At 41.8% G+C, this 16,886-nt stretch overlaps 1 protein-coding gene across 1 annotated transcript in view; it reads right to left on the reverse strand.

Moving 5' to 3' along the window:
* Positions 1-16,886, reverse strand: part of LOC137048182 (T-cell differentiation antigen CD6-like) — a 60,807-nt gene that overhangs the window by 22,861 nt on the left and 21,060 nt on the right. Inside the window, exon 6 of the mRNA XM_067426220.1 lies at positions 494-805. Within this exon, the coding sequence (XP_067282321.1) occupies positions 494-805 (312 nt within the window). The remainder of the gene's footprint in view (positions 1-493; positions 806-16,886) is intronic.

Raw genomic sequence — 16,886 nt, forward strand, 5'->3', positions numbered from 1 at the left:
TGGCTTTAATTTCATTTCTGAGTGAACTATCCCTTTAAGTGGTCTGCCGCTGCTTCTGTGTAAGTGAGCAGCATCAGAGCAGCCTTAAACTTTGTAGTTGCCATAACGTATGTGTAATCATTTAGGATATCACGCTTAAAAGGGAATGTAAATGAAACAATTGTTCCCATGTCTTGTGAATAATGGTGTCAATCGCACACAATTTGGTTTGAGATCTCCAACAAAGGGGGGATGAAACAAAGGGAGACATTTTTGAATAAATCTTCAGATGGTTTGGAATACAATGTATGAGCTATTAGATGGAATTTAGCATATTTTTGAAGTTTGACAGACATCGTCAATGCTAAGTGTTGTGTTAAGCATTTTTAACAATTATTTTATTTTTCCACTATAATGAAAATTAGAAAAGAAAATTTGTTTTGGGGTTGCTGTTGCTATAACTATTAAAATATTATCTTACATGTTACATGCAAAAACACAAAACGTTACTTACTGTTGCAAATCAGCCCAGCTGCTTTTGATTCCTTGCATAAAAATTCATTGTTAATTTGCTCAGGACACTGCCATAGGTTTTTGCTATTCTGCGCACAGATAAAATACCAGTGTGCTTCATTTTTATGCTTAAAGGGGGGATCAAAGGCTGTGAAATTTTTGACTATTCCACAATTTAGCATATCACAGGCCATCGCAGCTTCTTCCTTCTGCCAGCACGTGTCACACACTGTTCCCCATCTACCATTGCGGTGGATTTCCACTCTCCCAGCACATCGATCCAGACCGCCTGTCAGTCGCAGAGCCTTGTATTCTTCATAAAAAAATAAGAAGAGACATGTGAACAGACACATGCAATGGGAAAAAAAACTCCTCAAATAATTTCAAACACATGCAAAACGTTAGTCACACATGGCACACAGAACCCAGCTTGGGCAATTTTTTTCACACAATTAGGCTTATATTACTTTATAATTTAATAATTTATCACATTACTCAAACACTTTTTTAGACGTTAGAACTGTAAGAAATTTCTTGATTGATTGCTCCTGTCTGCCTTCTAGCTGGTGTGCTCTGCTCACATTTAAATCTTAATTTGATATCATTCCCTGTTGTTTATACTGCTAAATATAACCTAGTCATTACTATATTGTCTAATATTGCCTAGCACATTATATCTGACATTGCTAGCTTTTAATCTAAATCACACATTAGCATTTCGCAAGCCTGTTATCTTACCATCATTGTACCCGGGTCTTCTGTTTTCTGAATTCATTAAACAATTTAGTTGGATTAGTAAATAGAGTCCAACAACTGTAGTGAGTTGGATTAATCAGCAAACATGGTAAAACAGTCTCCTGTCACTCTCAATTGCACTTTAGCTACATGTTTAGTATATCATTCTACATTTGCGGACAGGGCTTCACATGTGATGAATGTATAGAGGTAGTCAGGCTCACAGAGAAGATTTAAAAATTAGATATACGCATCCAGACTTTATCTAAGAGTAGTGATAATGTAACAGCTTTAGACACTGATTTGGATGCGAATAGCTTAGTGAACTCTGTACATTGTTCAGTTCCGGCTGCAGGGCCCGCACAGCAGGGCAACTGGGTTACTGTGAGACCACATAGCCATGGATCAAAAAACTGCTCTTCCGTTCCGATTAGAACATCAAACAGGTTCTCCCCACTCAGTGACTCACCCACTGAGTATCCTGTTGAAAGTGCCGATTAATGGCGATTCTATTACACAGAACTTGAAAATAATAGAATCGCCAGATGTGTCACGCGTGCAGTGCAACGTGACACTAGCAACCATAGTCACATGTTTACTGGGAGCCAGAGCGCCTGACATTAAAACAAATTTAAAAGTGCTGGCTAAAGCTAATCGGAAATTCTCTAAGATTATTATTCACCTTGGCACTAATGATGTTCGACTTCGATGTTCGAGATCACCAAAATTAACATTAAAGAGGTTTGTAAACTCGCAAGTACAATGTCAAATGCATTTTTTGCTCTGTTCCACTAAAAGTAGTGATGAGATACTTAGCAGACTATGATCACTCAATGGCTGGTTGTCTAAGGGCACTTTCCACTACACAGTACCAGTTTGCCTCAACTCGCCTTTGTTTGGTTTCCCACTGTGTAAAAGTTGCAGGGGAAAGCGGGGCACAACCTAACGCTTTTTGACTGTCTCAGTTTGTGTAAATCCACTTGGGGTTTAAAGTAGTTATTTTTTCCCACATTAAATGCACACGTCTAGTACAATTATGTGGTTTTGTTTCATTAATACAGTGTATACTTTTTTTCTTGATATAAAATACAATTATAAAACACTGGCTTAACCCTATACCGACTAGGCTATTAAAAGAGATGCTACCAGATGTCATAGATCCTCTTCTTAATATCATTAATTCATCTTTGTCATTAGGATATGTACCAAAAACTTTTTAAGTTTAACTTTTTAAGCTATTATCAAACCATTTATTTAAAAAATGATACGTGATCCTACAAAATCAATTACAAGCCAATCTCAAATCTACCCTTTCTGTCAAAAATACTTGAAAAGGCACTGTCTTCACAATTATGCTCTATTTTAGAAAGTCATGTTATCTGTGAGGATTTCCAGTCAGGATTTAGACTGTATCATAGTACTGAGACTGCTCTCATCATAGTTACAAAAGTTCTTAGCACATTTGATACTATCGACCTCAACATTCCTTTGAATAGACTCAAGAATTATGTTGGCATTAGTGGAACTGCATTGGCATGGTTTAAATCACACTTATCTGACCGTTATCAGTTTGTAGCAGTAAATGAAGAGATGTCACATGGATCACAAGTTCAGTATGGTGTCGCAGGCCCCAGTGCTAGGACCGTTGCTTTTCACCCTGTCCATGCTACCACTGGGAGATATTATTAGGAAGCATTGTATTAGGGGCCAAGCACCGACAGTGCTTAGTTAGGGGGCAAGCACTTAAGGTGCTTAGGCACCTATTGTATCCGTTACTGTATTATATTCTTCCGTCATTGAAGTCTAAAGCAGCCCATAGAACCATTTGCGGGAAAGCAACAATCCCGCAAATAGTGCCACCACCTGTCCAAAGTTTCACTCAGTTGATTAAGTTGACAAACCAAACTTTGTACATGTTGTCATGAGCATGACTTGAGGCAACATGCAGTGTTTCGGCGCAGCACCCCCTACTGGTCCAGAAATACGAAAATTTGCTATTTTTGATTATAACTTCTGTATTGTTTGGCCAAAAATCATAAAAGTGGTCTCTTTTGATGATTGATATCCAATTTCACCATATCGGCCATTTTGGCTGTATTTTATAACAACATGGATGGAATGGATTGTTACGAAACTCTGTATGGGTCTTCACCACGATGCCCTGAATATATATATATGATCTGAGTGTCCATGCCAAAGTTGAGAACAGTGCTACCTACGGGTCATGAGATATGGAAAATGGCAGTTTCAAAATAACAGACAAAGTTTCATAATATTAGTGTCTATGGATTCCTCATGTTATGCTGTCTCCATGGTAAGGCTGGAAAAACCTAGTAGATGCCGAAATGTCTAATTGCTCTGAGAAAACAAAGGAAATTAGCATCTGAACTCATTCATACAGTTAGCGTCTCTGTCCAAGACGACATCACACTGAGTGAACCATCTACGAATGATTCTAATTTACATGCCTTTCCTTTCACATGAAACTTCCCCCAAACTCCTGCTCCCTCAAACTTGAGATCACCTGAAATGCACTAGAAATCTCTGCTACAATGTTAATCCTCATGATACAGTATTATAAGTGTTTGATTACATTTGAAAGAGTTTCAAATGGTTCTGGGTATGCATCTGGCTCTGGGTATTTAAGGAAATGTTGCAAAGAGCTCAGGGTTCGATACTGTATTCAAGTCAGCCCGTAATGCTGGAAGTTTTAACCCATGCAGCAATATGTAACCTTGATAAGTCAGGTATACATTTCAATCAGAGTTCAATCACATTACATTTCAGAGTATTTGATGGATTACCTTTGAATTGATTATGTAATTGGCATTATACATTTACCTGAATTAATAAATTGTTACACTTTGATTGATTCTGACTTGGTCTGAAATTATTTAGGCTACGTTATTTAGGCTACCATAATTTCAACAAAGGGTTAAACAGAATAATTAAATGTGTGGTTAAACTTTTAAATATAAATGACCAAATAACCTATTGGCATTCTAACCTAAATTCTAAATTATGATTAAATGGAGTCAGATAAAGAGGAATTGGAATTAAATCCTTTATGCCCAACTGAAAACACAGACCGCACAACGACCTTCACCTGCCATCGTTAGCCTCCATTGGGATGATTTGGTCAGGCTTACAGGGCATACACATAGAACATTATCAATTTATATTATTCAAATCAGTTAAATGATTGTTAGGCTGCATTAACTAGGTCAGCCGGAACCGGGAACACTTCCCCATAACACCTGATGTACTCGTTAAATCATAAGAAGAACGGCATCTACATTAATGTTAGTCTCTCTATTTATCCTAAGGTTTACTGTAGTCAGCCAGATCCGGGCCATATCCAGATCAGATGGTAGACCTGCGCCTGGACATGACCAACACATCCCTGAAATATCTGCAGAGAGCGTGTTACTGCAGAGAGCGTGTTAATTAAACTCCCCCCGTAAATTCAGCATCGACACGACATCCTCAATAAACCCGTCTCCGGTATGACAACTCCAGTCTTTCAAATAATCTGACGAATATCTATTGATCTAATAGGACTTCTGACCTGTAATGTTGCAAAAATCATAATCATACACGGTTTGTTCCTCAGCCAGAGGAGAACTGGCACCCTGACTGAGCCTGGTTTCTCTCAAGGTTTATTTCTCCATTCTGGACTTAAAAGGAGATTTGATTCCTTGCCACTGTCACCTTTGGGTTTTGGCTTGCTTAGTTGGGGACACTTAAATTTCCACTATACAGTATTACCGATCTGCCCACATTGACAGTGTATGATAATTGAAATAAGCTGTATAACCTCTCCATTTTTTCCAGAGCGGCTGTACAGCTGAATCCAATTCTGTTGCATTATTTTCCTGTTAACACTGTGACGCTGCTTTAAAAAAATTGGACTCGTAAAAAGTACTATATAAATAAATGTGACTTCACTTGATTTGCATTAGAATTTGCTCCTTCCCCAAAAAGAGCTTAATTATCAGAGACATTTCCTCCAGATCTCAATAATATGTAAATTGTACCACCGGAGTTAAACTAGAAGAATTGGAATGGGTGTGGGACATAAATAACTAATGCCTAAATACTTTCATAGTGTGATTAATATATCTGGATGGTGTTTTATATGGTTATTCGTCTATATTTGTATATATTTTACGTTATGTGCTGTTTGTTGTATCGGCCGTTACTGCCTGTAATGACACTAACATGGCATCTCTCATAACTCACTTCATGTGTGTACTCTACACGCCATCTTGTGGACTAACTAAGTACTGCAACGACTTTAATAATGTAACCAGTTTATTGACTATGTGAATGTTACTGATTATGTACCTAATCTTTATTTTTATTCTTTGATATTTCAGACCACTCACTGTAACCATTCAAACGGAATTATCAATAAACTCCAACTCTGCTTCAATTGAGTCCAGGGGCGTTGGACTGGGGGGATAAAGGGTACCGAGTAACCAGGGCCCAAGGCAGGAAGGGGCCCTTAGAAGTCAGTTTTCTATACATACACATACATGGTATAGGGCCAAGCAAGATGGTTTGTACCCAGGGCCCAAAATTTGGTGCTACGCCGCTGATTGAGTCTAATGTGTTCTTGCCGACACCCCAGTGCGGATACAAATCCACTTCTTCCCGTACAAATACAGTCCTTAACTAACTCTGCATAACAATTTGGTCCTTCGAGCCGGAGTTGCTGTGCCTACACTGGATTAATGATGTCATAAGAGCAGAAAACGCCCTAGACGTTCAGTTCGTCAACCAGCTTACCTACAAGATTTCGAGTTGCAGTATGCTGGGCTGCCTACACTGCAACCACATGTGTCAGATGAATTTCAGCAGAATGATGAGAATGATGGGGATATTCCTATGGACCATCCACATGCATCCAGTACTTATCATGAGGAAAGGGAAGGGAATGTTGGATCACCTGATTCTTTAGAATCACCATGCCTGGCGTTGGAACCTTGGTACCTTACTACAGATCGCTGGAGTGAGAGAGATGAACACAGCCCTCAATGGAAAAGACGTTCTTTACCTCTTCAACTCTGATTAACCAGTCACAAAGTCAGAGGTCAATTTCTACGCCTAAATCACAGACCAGAGTATCAACCCCTCCAGTTCCTTTGCCTAGAGTTGTAAGCCGAAAGTCAGAGTCTCCAGTGCCTTCACCAGCCCCTAGAGCCTTTCCAGTACCTGCACCACGCCACTGTAATAAAAATGACTATTAATGTCTCTGGGAATAATTAACTCAAAAGGGATTCAATATTCAATATTCATGAATTGATGAATATAATTTGCTAGTCATTCATTACGTATTAAAATTTTCCGATAAGGAAATATGTTTAATAAATACAAGTAACCCTTTACGGAATTGCTTGAAATTATCTTACTAAGTTTGTCCTGCAAATTAGTTATAGACTTTCAAATCAATTCTCAATAAGGGATTACTGCTTTACGAGCGCATGAGAAACATTGACTTTACTGATCAGGACAAAATCAATATTTCAAATGTTCGTACAGTTTACTTTACTAAAATAGTAGCATAAGTAGTTTAGGTAACGTTAGGATCGTAAGTTTCATTGACTTCGTGTATGTGGAAGAGTAACAGATTCAATTCAAAAATGTCTTTTGGAAGTTTAATAAACACAGACTAACAATAACACTACAATTCACACAGAAAGTACATACTAAATATGCATAAAGAGAGTAGAAATATAGATAGTAAACGAAAAGAATATGGTACATAAACGAAAAGAATGAATAGACCAAAAATAGAGAGATAGAGAGAGAGAGAGAGAGAGAGAGAGAGAGAGAGAGAGAGAGACAGCGTCCACTTCAGTTCGTTACACAGATCCCTCACGGAGTTAACTTGTCCCAAACGGGAAATAACACGACCCTTTTAACAGCAGTTTGGATTTTAGAAATAAGAATACTTGCTTTGGTTTTGGCTTCTCGCGTGTGTGCGTGTATTCTGAGTTCAAATGTCCTGCGTGTCCGGCGGTTCTTTCCGAGGTCGGTGTGGAGCGGCGGGTCTGGAAGTGCACTGAATTCTCCAGCCCTCGGGGAGAAGAATGCCCTCGGGGGCTGGAAAGTTGGTAGTAGAAGGCCCTGCGGTGTTTGATGCGATGCAAAAAGCGAAAGGTGAGGGTCACATTGGCATTTGTAGATCAGGTCGAGCGACGCCCATTTCCTGGATGGTCCAATCGATCAGAGCGTTTTTCAGCTGAACAAGCGTTTCAGCGTTTTTCAGCTGAACAAAGAACAAGAAAGTTCTTTGTTCAGCTGAGTCCCTCCTTTTTGGTCCTTATCTGGGGAAGATATGCTTAATGCATTTTTCTTTACAACGCTGGTAATTTTGTAATAATGCATGTTCTGTAAATTCTTTTACAAGATTCGGTACGATCGCATTTTTCTGATTACAAGGATACCATGGATCATAAGTCTGAGATCTGGGAATACACAAATACAGGCTTTCCACTGTCTGTGGGCCTACACAGCTTGAGTTATATACATATAATTATTATGCTTGTTTCAGACACATATAAAAACACTTTAAGCAGAAAAACATACATTTAATACGTTTTTGGAGTGACTTTTAATCATACATTCTTGATACTGGTGGGACTCTATGTGGGTGTGGGTGTCTAGATGTTTGTGAGGTGTCAGATATCGTGCAGGGCCATTTGGGGGCAATAAAAGTCACTACGGAGCCTGCTTGTTGTCTCCCAAGGGAGATCAAAGGGTGGTCTTTCAGACATCGTGGTGCCCTTGTGGTCATTAATCGTATTAACATGATCTGATAACGCGCCTCAGAGAGGCGAGAGGCATCTGGCCGTTTGCCAGATGGACAGACACTGTCATTGTGGCTACATTCCCCCTTTTTGTTCGGCTGATGTCCTGTGGTCATTATCGGACAACCTCCCGTCACAATGGACGTATGGTAGGTGAGTCGGGTCAGTTGCAGGAAGGTCGGGAAAGTTGATTTCAGGTATCAGGTCCAGTCATGCTGTACCTGGTCCGTCCTTCTTGTCTTCCTTGTGAGGTTTCTTTTTGGAGAAACTCCAGTGTTTCTCAACTTTCAGTGTTTTTATGAGCTCTGCAACTTCAGAAGCGGCTGCACTTTCTTTGTCAGATGTGGGCTCAGGTCCGAGCTTACCATTGTCACGTCGATAGTGGTCCCTTCGCTGGCTTTCTGGGCTGGGTGGTCTCGGAGGTTCGTTTTGGCTCCGTCTGGGTTGCCGGCCAGCTTCCCAGGTGCTCATCCCCTTTTGGTTGTGAAAGGGGCGAGGCGGGTCCCAGGATCCTTCAGAGCGATCGCTCTGGTGCCGTGGACGGTCCCCACCATGATCACGCTGCCCTCTGCTGGCTTGGAGTGGTTTGGACTCTCTGTTGACGGGTCGGTAACTGTGGTTCTGTTGGGTGCCCTCTAGGGTTAGCTCTGGGCGGTGCTCAGAGACAGGGCAGAAGGTGGGCGGTCTTACAGTCTTTTCAGAAATGGTTTTCTGTTTGATGTAAGCTTTGTGAGCTAAGTCTCTTAGCTGTTGCGTATCCATACTGCGCGGGCACGCCAGCACCCCCAGGTGGTGACTGATGGTAGGGTGCAGGTTTTGGAGGAACAGAGTTCTGAAGTTGATGTCTTCCTCCATGCCTGGGTCGTTACGTGCCCCAGAGTAAGCACATCGCAGTCGGTTATAAAAGTTCTGTGAGGTCTCAAGTCGGGCTTGCTTGAGGTCCATGGCAGTGATGAACCCCTGGTCTGACTCAGGATCAGAGTACTCACGAATTAGAGCTCATCGTAGATGCCAGTAGTCTGCTTTGATGGCCTCTGGTTGTCAATCCAGAAAGCTCCGTACGTCACGACTAGACGTGGCCCTGAGTAGGTACAGTCTGTCCCAGTTGTTCGCGTGAGCGACAGTTTGCAGGTAAAAGTCTATGTCTTTTAAGTATGCGTGGACGTCGTGTCCTCCTGCCGGGTCTGGGCTGAAGGTAGGAATATTTCTGGCCAGCTTGTCAAGGTTCTTTGGAGCTCCGTGGCTGTTGACCTTGACTTCCTGGAAGGGCTTCCTTTCCTCTGCTGCTGACGGGGATTCGTGGAGACTGGCGGGTGACCTTTTAAACGGGGGGCTGTCGTCCCCCTTCGTAGCTCTTGCTTCTTGGCTAAAATGTGCGGAGTAACTGGTCAGGGGAAACTCTGTGTTGTGTGTTTCCCCCTTCCGGTAACGTTGCACTTTATATGTATATGATTGTCTCAGTTCTCTTTGCACCATGTCAAGTTCATCTTCGAGCTCGTGTCTTTGCTGGATGAGCTCATCGATCTCGGCTTGTGCCGACTGCAAATGTTTTGCATAGGCTTTGGCTCTAGCGTCTCCGTCTTTAAAGGGATCCCATGGTGTTGAGACTTGTATGGCTTAATATAACATAAATGATGTCTCTTACTGAATTATGTGGTAGAAAACCCATGAAAGATCTACGTTATTTAAAAAATCGATTTTATATTTGGACCATGGGCGGCGCCATTTTGTTTGCGTTCTAGGTTGATGACGTAGAGTGGTTGAACTCCTCAATCAGCTGGCGTTACCCGTTGCTATTTTTACCACAACGCAACTCGAAAATTGTTTCAGAGTTAAACAAAACAAATGAATTGCTTTGTAATTGTACTTAAAACACACTCAAACATACATGTGCACACAAACTCACCTACACAAGTCACAAACAGATCGGCGGGCGCGCACACACACACCTGACTGCTCTGTCTCAATCGCATGCATCATCACCAAAACATCCTGCCTCTCTTCCTCACGTTACTTTATCCCATCGTCCTACCTAGATATTTCCCTCTGCTGGTCACATTAGGCATTATAGTTAATCTACTATCAACAGTCTATCTGGGGAACAGGATGTGTTGAACAGGATATACACAGGGAATAGATTGAGGGTTATGTATGCGCGCGCAGTGCGTGCGTGTGTGTGTGTGTGTGTGTGTTCGCGCCGATCTGTTGGGCTGTGTGTGTGTCCGCGCCGATCTGTTGGTGTGTGTGTGTGTGTTGCTGTGTTCGCGCCGATCTGTTGGGGTGTGTGTGAGTCTGTGTGAGAGAGAGAGTTTGTGTGCACATGTATGTTTGAGTGCGTGAAGTCGGACAGCTGTTGTAAATCGGCTTTACTCGTTATTGCGGTGAACGTGAGACTGAATGACTGCACTCGAACATGTCCACTATGGTGTCGGACAACACTACAAATGTCCGTCCCTTCAAATAATGCCCTATTTAAGGGTATAGGGTCGATTTCAGATTCAGCCCCTGTCGTGGAGACTGAGCAGCCCAACATCTCGATTGAAACAGAGCCTGTCGTGTGCGCCCCCGCCGATCTGTTTGTGACTTGTGTAGGTGAGTTTGTGTGCACATGTATGTTTGAGTGTGTTTTAAGTATAATTACAAAGGAATTCATTGGTTTTGTTTAACTCTGAAACAATTTTCGAGTTGCGTTGTGGTAAAAATAGCTACGGGTAACGCCAGCTGATTGAGGAGTTCAACCACTCTACGTCATCAACCTAGAACGCAAACAAAATGGCGCCGCCCATGGTCCAAATATAAAATCGATTTTTAAAATAACGTAGATCTTTCATGGGTTTTCTACTACATAATTCAGTAAGAGACATCATTTATGTTATATTAAGCCATACAAGTCTCAACACCATGGGATCCCTTTAAGTTCATCATTGGCTCTCTCCAGGAGGGATTCGCCACGCCGAAGCTGTTCGTCGAGGTCTTTCCTGGCGTCTTTCTCTGACTGTACTCGTCGGTCGGCGTCACGACGGAGCTCCTCCAGGGTCTTTTGAAGTCTTTCTACTTCCTTTCTTTGTTCGTTGTCTGTTTCATCCTCTTTCTCTGTGTCTAGAAGCTGATCTAGACGAAGCTGGGTGAGGGCTTGGTCTCTCCGGGCCTCCTCGGCTTGAAGCTTTAGCGTTGCTGCATCCTGTTCCAGATTGGCGTAGCTCCCTTCGCTTAAACATGCCTGTGCGACGAGGACGTGGGCGAGGCTTCCGAGGATCTTGGTCACTTCTTTGTTAGAGTAGCTCTGCGTTGGATCATGTGTCATCAGCTGGTCTAGCTAGGTGTCCAATTGCTCATGGATCAGCTGCCCCAGATTTCCTTGACTGGTGGCCGTTAGCGCTTCCAGCCATGTCGTTAGGCGATCCCACGGGATGGCGGGACTGGATGAACGGGACATTGCTGGCTTACTGTGAACGGGAGAAACACAGCACACACAGACACACAGGGAGAGGCCAATGCAAGCTTGTTCTAAAGCTGATGAGCTATCGTACGGATAGCTAGGAATTTTGGCTAACTGATTTAGACAGTTAGCCAGTTAGATAATTAGACAATTTAGACAATTAGGTGGGCGGTAGCCCTTGGGGGGGGGTCACTTGGTGACCCGCTGCTCGGTCGTCACTTAACTACTTAGTTCTCCTTGGGGTCTCTTGGTGAACTGAAGGAAACACAATCAGGACAGTCAGTCCAACAGTGCGGATAGGAAAGAGCACAGTGGAAACAAACACAAAATGAATTGGTCTGTAATGAAAGGAACGTCAGCGTGCGCGCTGGAAGTGTTAGGGAAAAATTAATAGGCCAAATGCTCAAGATATACTAAAATTCGGCTTGTACGATGGGTTATCCCATTTAGTTCATCAAGGGTGAATTGAGGTCGCTCAGGTGGAAAACCCAGCGGTGTGGTCGGCCTTTCAGATGTTTCCAAACACCCAACTGCCGTGTCCCCGGTCCCTCGCTACTCTGTGTCGCGTTGCGCCCACTCAAACAGCTTATGACTTTAAACACAACCTGACACACCGATCCATCAACCGCCAGGCCACACAGCAAAATCGGTACGTTCCCCAGAACCCTCTCTTTCGAGAGTGGCCCCCTATTAGGCCCTGGTTTGGGTATTGGTCCCAGAAATTGCCTTGCGTGCGTGAGCTGGACTGTTTGACTTCTTTGGCGCGTCAAATTGCTGATGTCGCCACTGCGGGCCGCAGCCGCGGACAGAGATACAAGAAACCGAGATTCACACACAGCCATTGCTGGTCACGTCGGTCGGGCAACCCCCCCTCTGGAGACCAGTCTGAGACGATTCTCAATGCACCATAGATGCTTGTGAGCCCTACAATGAATACACAAAGAGGGTAAACAGGTGGAATTAAAATGAATTAAAAACTCTCCTGTTCACCGGATCAAAGGCTTTTTGATTGTAGGCGAGAAGGAAGTGGAAGATTACATATCAAGAGCAATTTAGAAAAAGGCAAAAGTTTCTGTCAAGTAATGATAAAACAAAAAGCACTTTATACTGTTTGTAATTACCAAAATGAGCTTTATTCCCAATGGGAGGGGAAGAGAAAAACTTTTGCAGATTTTTTTTTTTTAAATAATAATAAATAAATAAAAATACAAATTTTTTTTAAATTAAAATTAAAATAAAAAATAAAATTATAAATAAAAAATAAAAAATTAGAAGCCCAACTTAATTCAAATTACATTCAAAGCAAGTTTAAATTAAATTTAAATAAGCCTGTAAGGAAAATCAAATAAAAGAAAGTAAATCAAAATACTATCCTATAACGATTAATCTCTAAGTGGGAGTTATCCAAATAAAAGAATTAATCAGAAAGGGAATAGGGAGTTAGTGGTGCGCTGACTTAGCAGGGTACAGCCACAAGGTGGCGTTCTTCCTTCCAAGTGGACTGTCTGTGATTTAAACCTAATTTCACTTTGAGTTAAAAAGAAAATTATGTTTCTTTTAAACTTCAAATTCGAATAAGGGTGTTTAATCAGCGAGAAAGGAGACTTGGTTGTTGCTAGAAAAATTGTATAAATGAAACTGTGTGCAACAGTAAGCAATAAACAATTTATAGGCTCAAACTTATTTTGTTAAGGCAGAATCAAATAGCGGAGAGTGACATTATCCGAATTTATCCACACGATGGCGCTGTTGCGCCCGCCCTAGACTAGAGTCAGTTAGGCGGAAATGCTCACCAGATGGAGTTGTCTGGTTTTAGAGTCGCCCTCTGGCGTTCTGCAAGCGGCGTTGCAATTTTTGAGTTGCCCTCTGGCGTTCTGCAAACACTTTTCTTTCTCACAATCACTCAAAATGACTCCGGTACCTTTGGTGCTGGGCACGGGAAATGAAACTGGTGAATACAGGAATTTGCCGTCTGTCTATCACGCATTTACAAGGACTCCAATAGAAATTTATCAATATGGCTGACGGTTTACAGCATTATTGATTCAAATGTTTTAGGTCTCAGGTCTTTGGTAAGCTAAGCCAGACTTAAACCAGGAGATATCACTTATCTTTAACGATATATTATTATTATTAGGCCTATTATTGGACAGGAGAGTCTCGCCCTGTTCCAATCTTCCGCAATGATAGAAGATTTTCGTCATTCAGATCAAGTGGGATAACGCAACGTACATGTCTACAGACCGCATCAAAATCTCATTATTTTGATGGAACATGTATTATATTGCTCGAGTCAATACCTCGCGTTGATTCTAAAATACATTTGTTTGGAAATCACGCGGCTGAACCCTATTGCGCCTATGGCTGCAGAGGTTTTAGTGGTTTTCTGTTTCAATATTGGATTTACGTACCGTTTATACTTTCATTAATATAATCCTGCAACTTCAACATGTTTCAGCATCTGTTTATGCTTGGGTTCGCTTTGCGCGGTACCTCACAATTCAAAAACGCGTGTGCGTGTGACTAATACCTCAAAAATACACAATGAATAGAATATGAATATCGTTCACACATACACAAACATTTGAAACTTGCTCTGTAATTTCTCCACCATAATATGTAATAAAAATGACTATGAGTTTAATGTCTCTGGGAATAATTAACTCAAAAGGGATTCAATATTCAATATTCATGAATTTATGGATATAATTTGCTAGTCGTTCATTACGTATTAAAATTTTCCGATAAGGAAATTTTTTTAATTAAATACAAGTAACCCTTTACGGAATTGCTTGAAATTATCTTACTAAGTTTGTCCTGCAAATTAGTTATAGACTTTCAAATCAATTCTCAATAAGGGATTACTGCTTTACGAGCGCATGAGAAACATTAACTTTACTGATCAGGACAAAATCAATATTTCAAATGTTCGTACAGTTTACTTTACTAAAATAGTAGCATAAGCAGTTTAGGTAACGTTAGGATCGTAAGTTTCATTGACTTTGTGTATGTGGAAGAGTAACAGATTAAATTCAAAAATGTCTTTTGGAAGTTTAATAAACACAGACTAAAAATAACACTACAATTAGAAATATAGATATAGAAATATAGATAGTAAACGAAAAGAATATGGTACATAAACGAAAAGAATGAATAGACCAAAAATAGAGAGAGAGAGAGAGAGAGAGAGAGAGAGAGAGAGAGAGAGAGAGAGAGAGAGAGAGAGAGAGAGAGAGAGAGAGAGAGAGAGAGAGAGAGAGAGAGAGAGAGAGAGAGACAGCGTCCACTTCAGTTCGTTACACAGATCCCTCATGGAGTTAACTTGTCCCAAACGGGAAATAACACGACCCTTTTAACAGCAGTTTGGATTTTAGAAATAAGAATACTTGCTTTGGTTTTGGCTTCTCGCGTGTATTCTGAGTTCAAATGTCCTGCTTGTCCAGCGGTTCTTTCCGAGGTCGGTGTGGAGCGGCGGGTCTGGAAGTGCGCTGAATTCTCCCCTCTAAAGAATGCCCTCGGGGGCTGGAAAGTTGGTAGTAGTTGGCCCTGCGGCGTTTGATGCGATGCAAAAAGCGAAAGGGGTGAGGGTCACATTGGCATTTGTAGATCAGGTCGAGCGACGCCCATTTCCTGGATGGTCCAATCGATCAGAGCGTTTTCGATGCGAAACAAAGTTCTTTGTTCAGCTGAGTCCCTCCTTTTTGGTCCTTATCCGGGGAAGATATGCTTATTGCATTTTTCTTTACAACGCTGGTAATTTTGTAAAAATGCATGTTCTGTAAATTCTTTTACAAGATTCGGTAGGATCGCATTTTTCTGATTACAAGGATACCATGGATCATAAGTCTGAGATCTGGGAATACACAAATACAGGCTTTCCACTGTCTGTGGGCCAACACAGCTTGAGTTATATACATATAATTCTTATGATTGTTTCAGACACATATAAAAACACTTTAAGCAGAAAAACATACATTTAATACGTTTTTTGGAGTGACTTTTAATCATACATTCTTGATACTGGTGGGACTCTATGTGGGTGTGTGTTTTTAGATGTTTGTGAGGTGTCAGATATCGTGCAGGGCCATTTGGGGGCAATCAAAGTCACTACGGAGCCTGCTTGTTGTCTCCCAAGTGAGATCAAAGGGTGGTCTTTCAGACATCGTGGTGCCCTTGTGGTCATTAATCGTATTAACATGATCTGATAACGCGCCTCAGAGAGGCGAGAGGCATCTGGCCGTTTGCCAGATGGACAGACACCGTCAATGTGGCTACACCACTTTTCTACACATAAGAATACAGTTCCTTATGCATCTACATTCAGCTATGCACCGCATGCACCTTCTTCATTTCAGCCTGACTCAAATGTCTTTGCACCAAGTAACGTAGCTGCTCATATTTCCTCAGACACTGATGACACTCACAGAATTACCCCGGTCACATGGCAACCAACAACAGAAAGGAGAGCGCCTTTCATCTCCACACCTCCTACTCCTTACTCCAATCAGCTGCATGTTGCCCCAGTTAACCAATCAGGGATGCAGACTAACACTTCAAAACAGGAGGTCATTTATAGAGGTCCACAGCCAACCATTCCAGATTTTTATCCGTAGGGACCCTAGTGAATTTTCCCGTCTCAAACTTGCATTGAGTAACTTACTACCTGATGAAGCTATAGAGCTATTCAAGTACCAGGTTTTGGTAGATCACCTAAAGTTAACAGATGCTCGCCTCATTGCTGATTCCTTTAAATTCATCCACTCCTTACTCAGATACCCTGGCGGCACTCACTGAACGGTTTAGTCGACCTCACCAGCTTGCTCTGAGCAAAATTGCTGTCATTATGGATGCATCAGATATTCAGCCTGGCGACACTGTAGGCTTTGAACGCTTCGCTCTTCAGATCCAAGCCCTAGTTGGATTCCTAAGGACATTAGGAGCTGAAGGAGACATTGAATTGCATTGTGGATCCCATTTGGCTCGACTTTTGTCCAAGCTCCCTCCAGAACAACGAGCATCCTTCCGAAGACACATGAGTTATGAACCAGGCTCAGTATACACACTTCTCGATCTAGCGAAATGGCTTAACTTCGAATCTTGGTGTCAAGACCCAGAGAGCTTTGGTGGATAAAAGCCCCAGAAAGATAGAGCCCGTTCTCGAGTGGATCAACAGAAAGAGACAAAATACAAGATAAGACAGACTACAATCCTTCACGGGCTCAAATGAACCATCTCCCCCAATTCCACCAGTGCAAACCAGGATTCAAGGCAAAGGATTTGCTTTCTGTCCATACTGTGACAGTAAAGAGCATTATTTGAGTCAAATCTGCCACATTCCAGTCCCTGACAAAAGACCAAGTGATTGACTGGATTAAGACTAATAACAGATGCTGGAAGAGTGGACG

This window comes from Pseudorasbora parva, chromosome 19 (assembly GCF_024679245.1).
Source record: "Pseudorasbora parva isolate DD20220531a chromosome 19, ASM2467924v1, whole genome shotgun sequence".
NCBI lineage: Eukaryota > Metazoa > Chordata > Actinopteri > Cypriniformes > Gobionidae > Pseudorasbora > Pseudorasbora parva.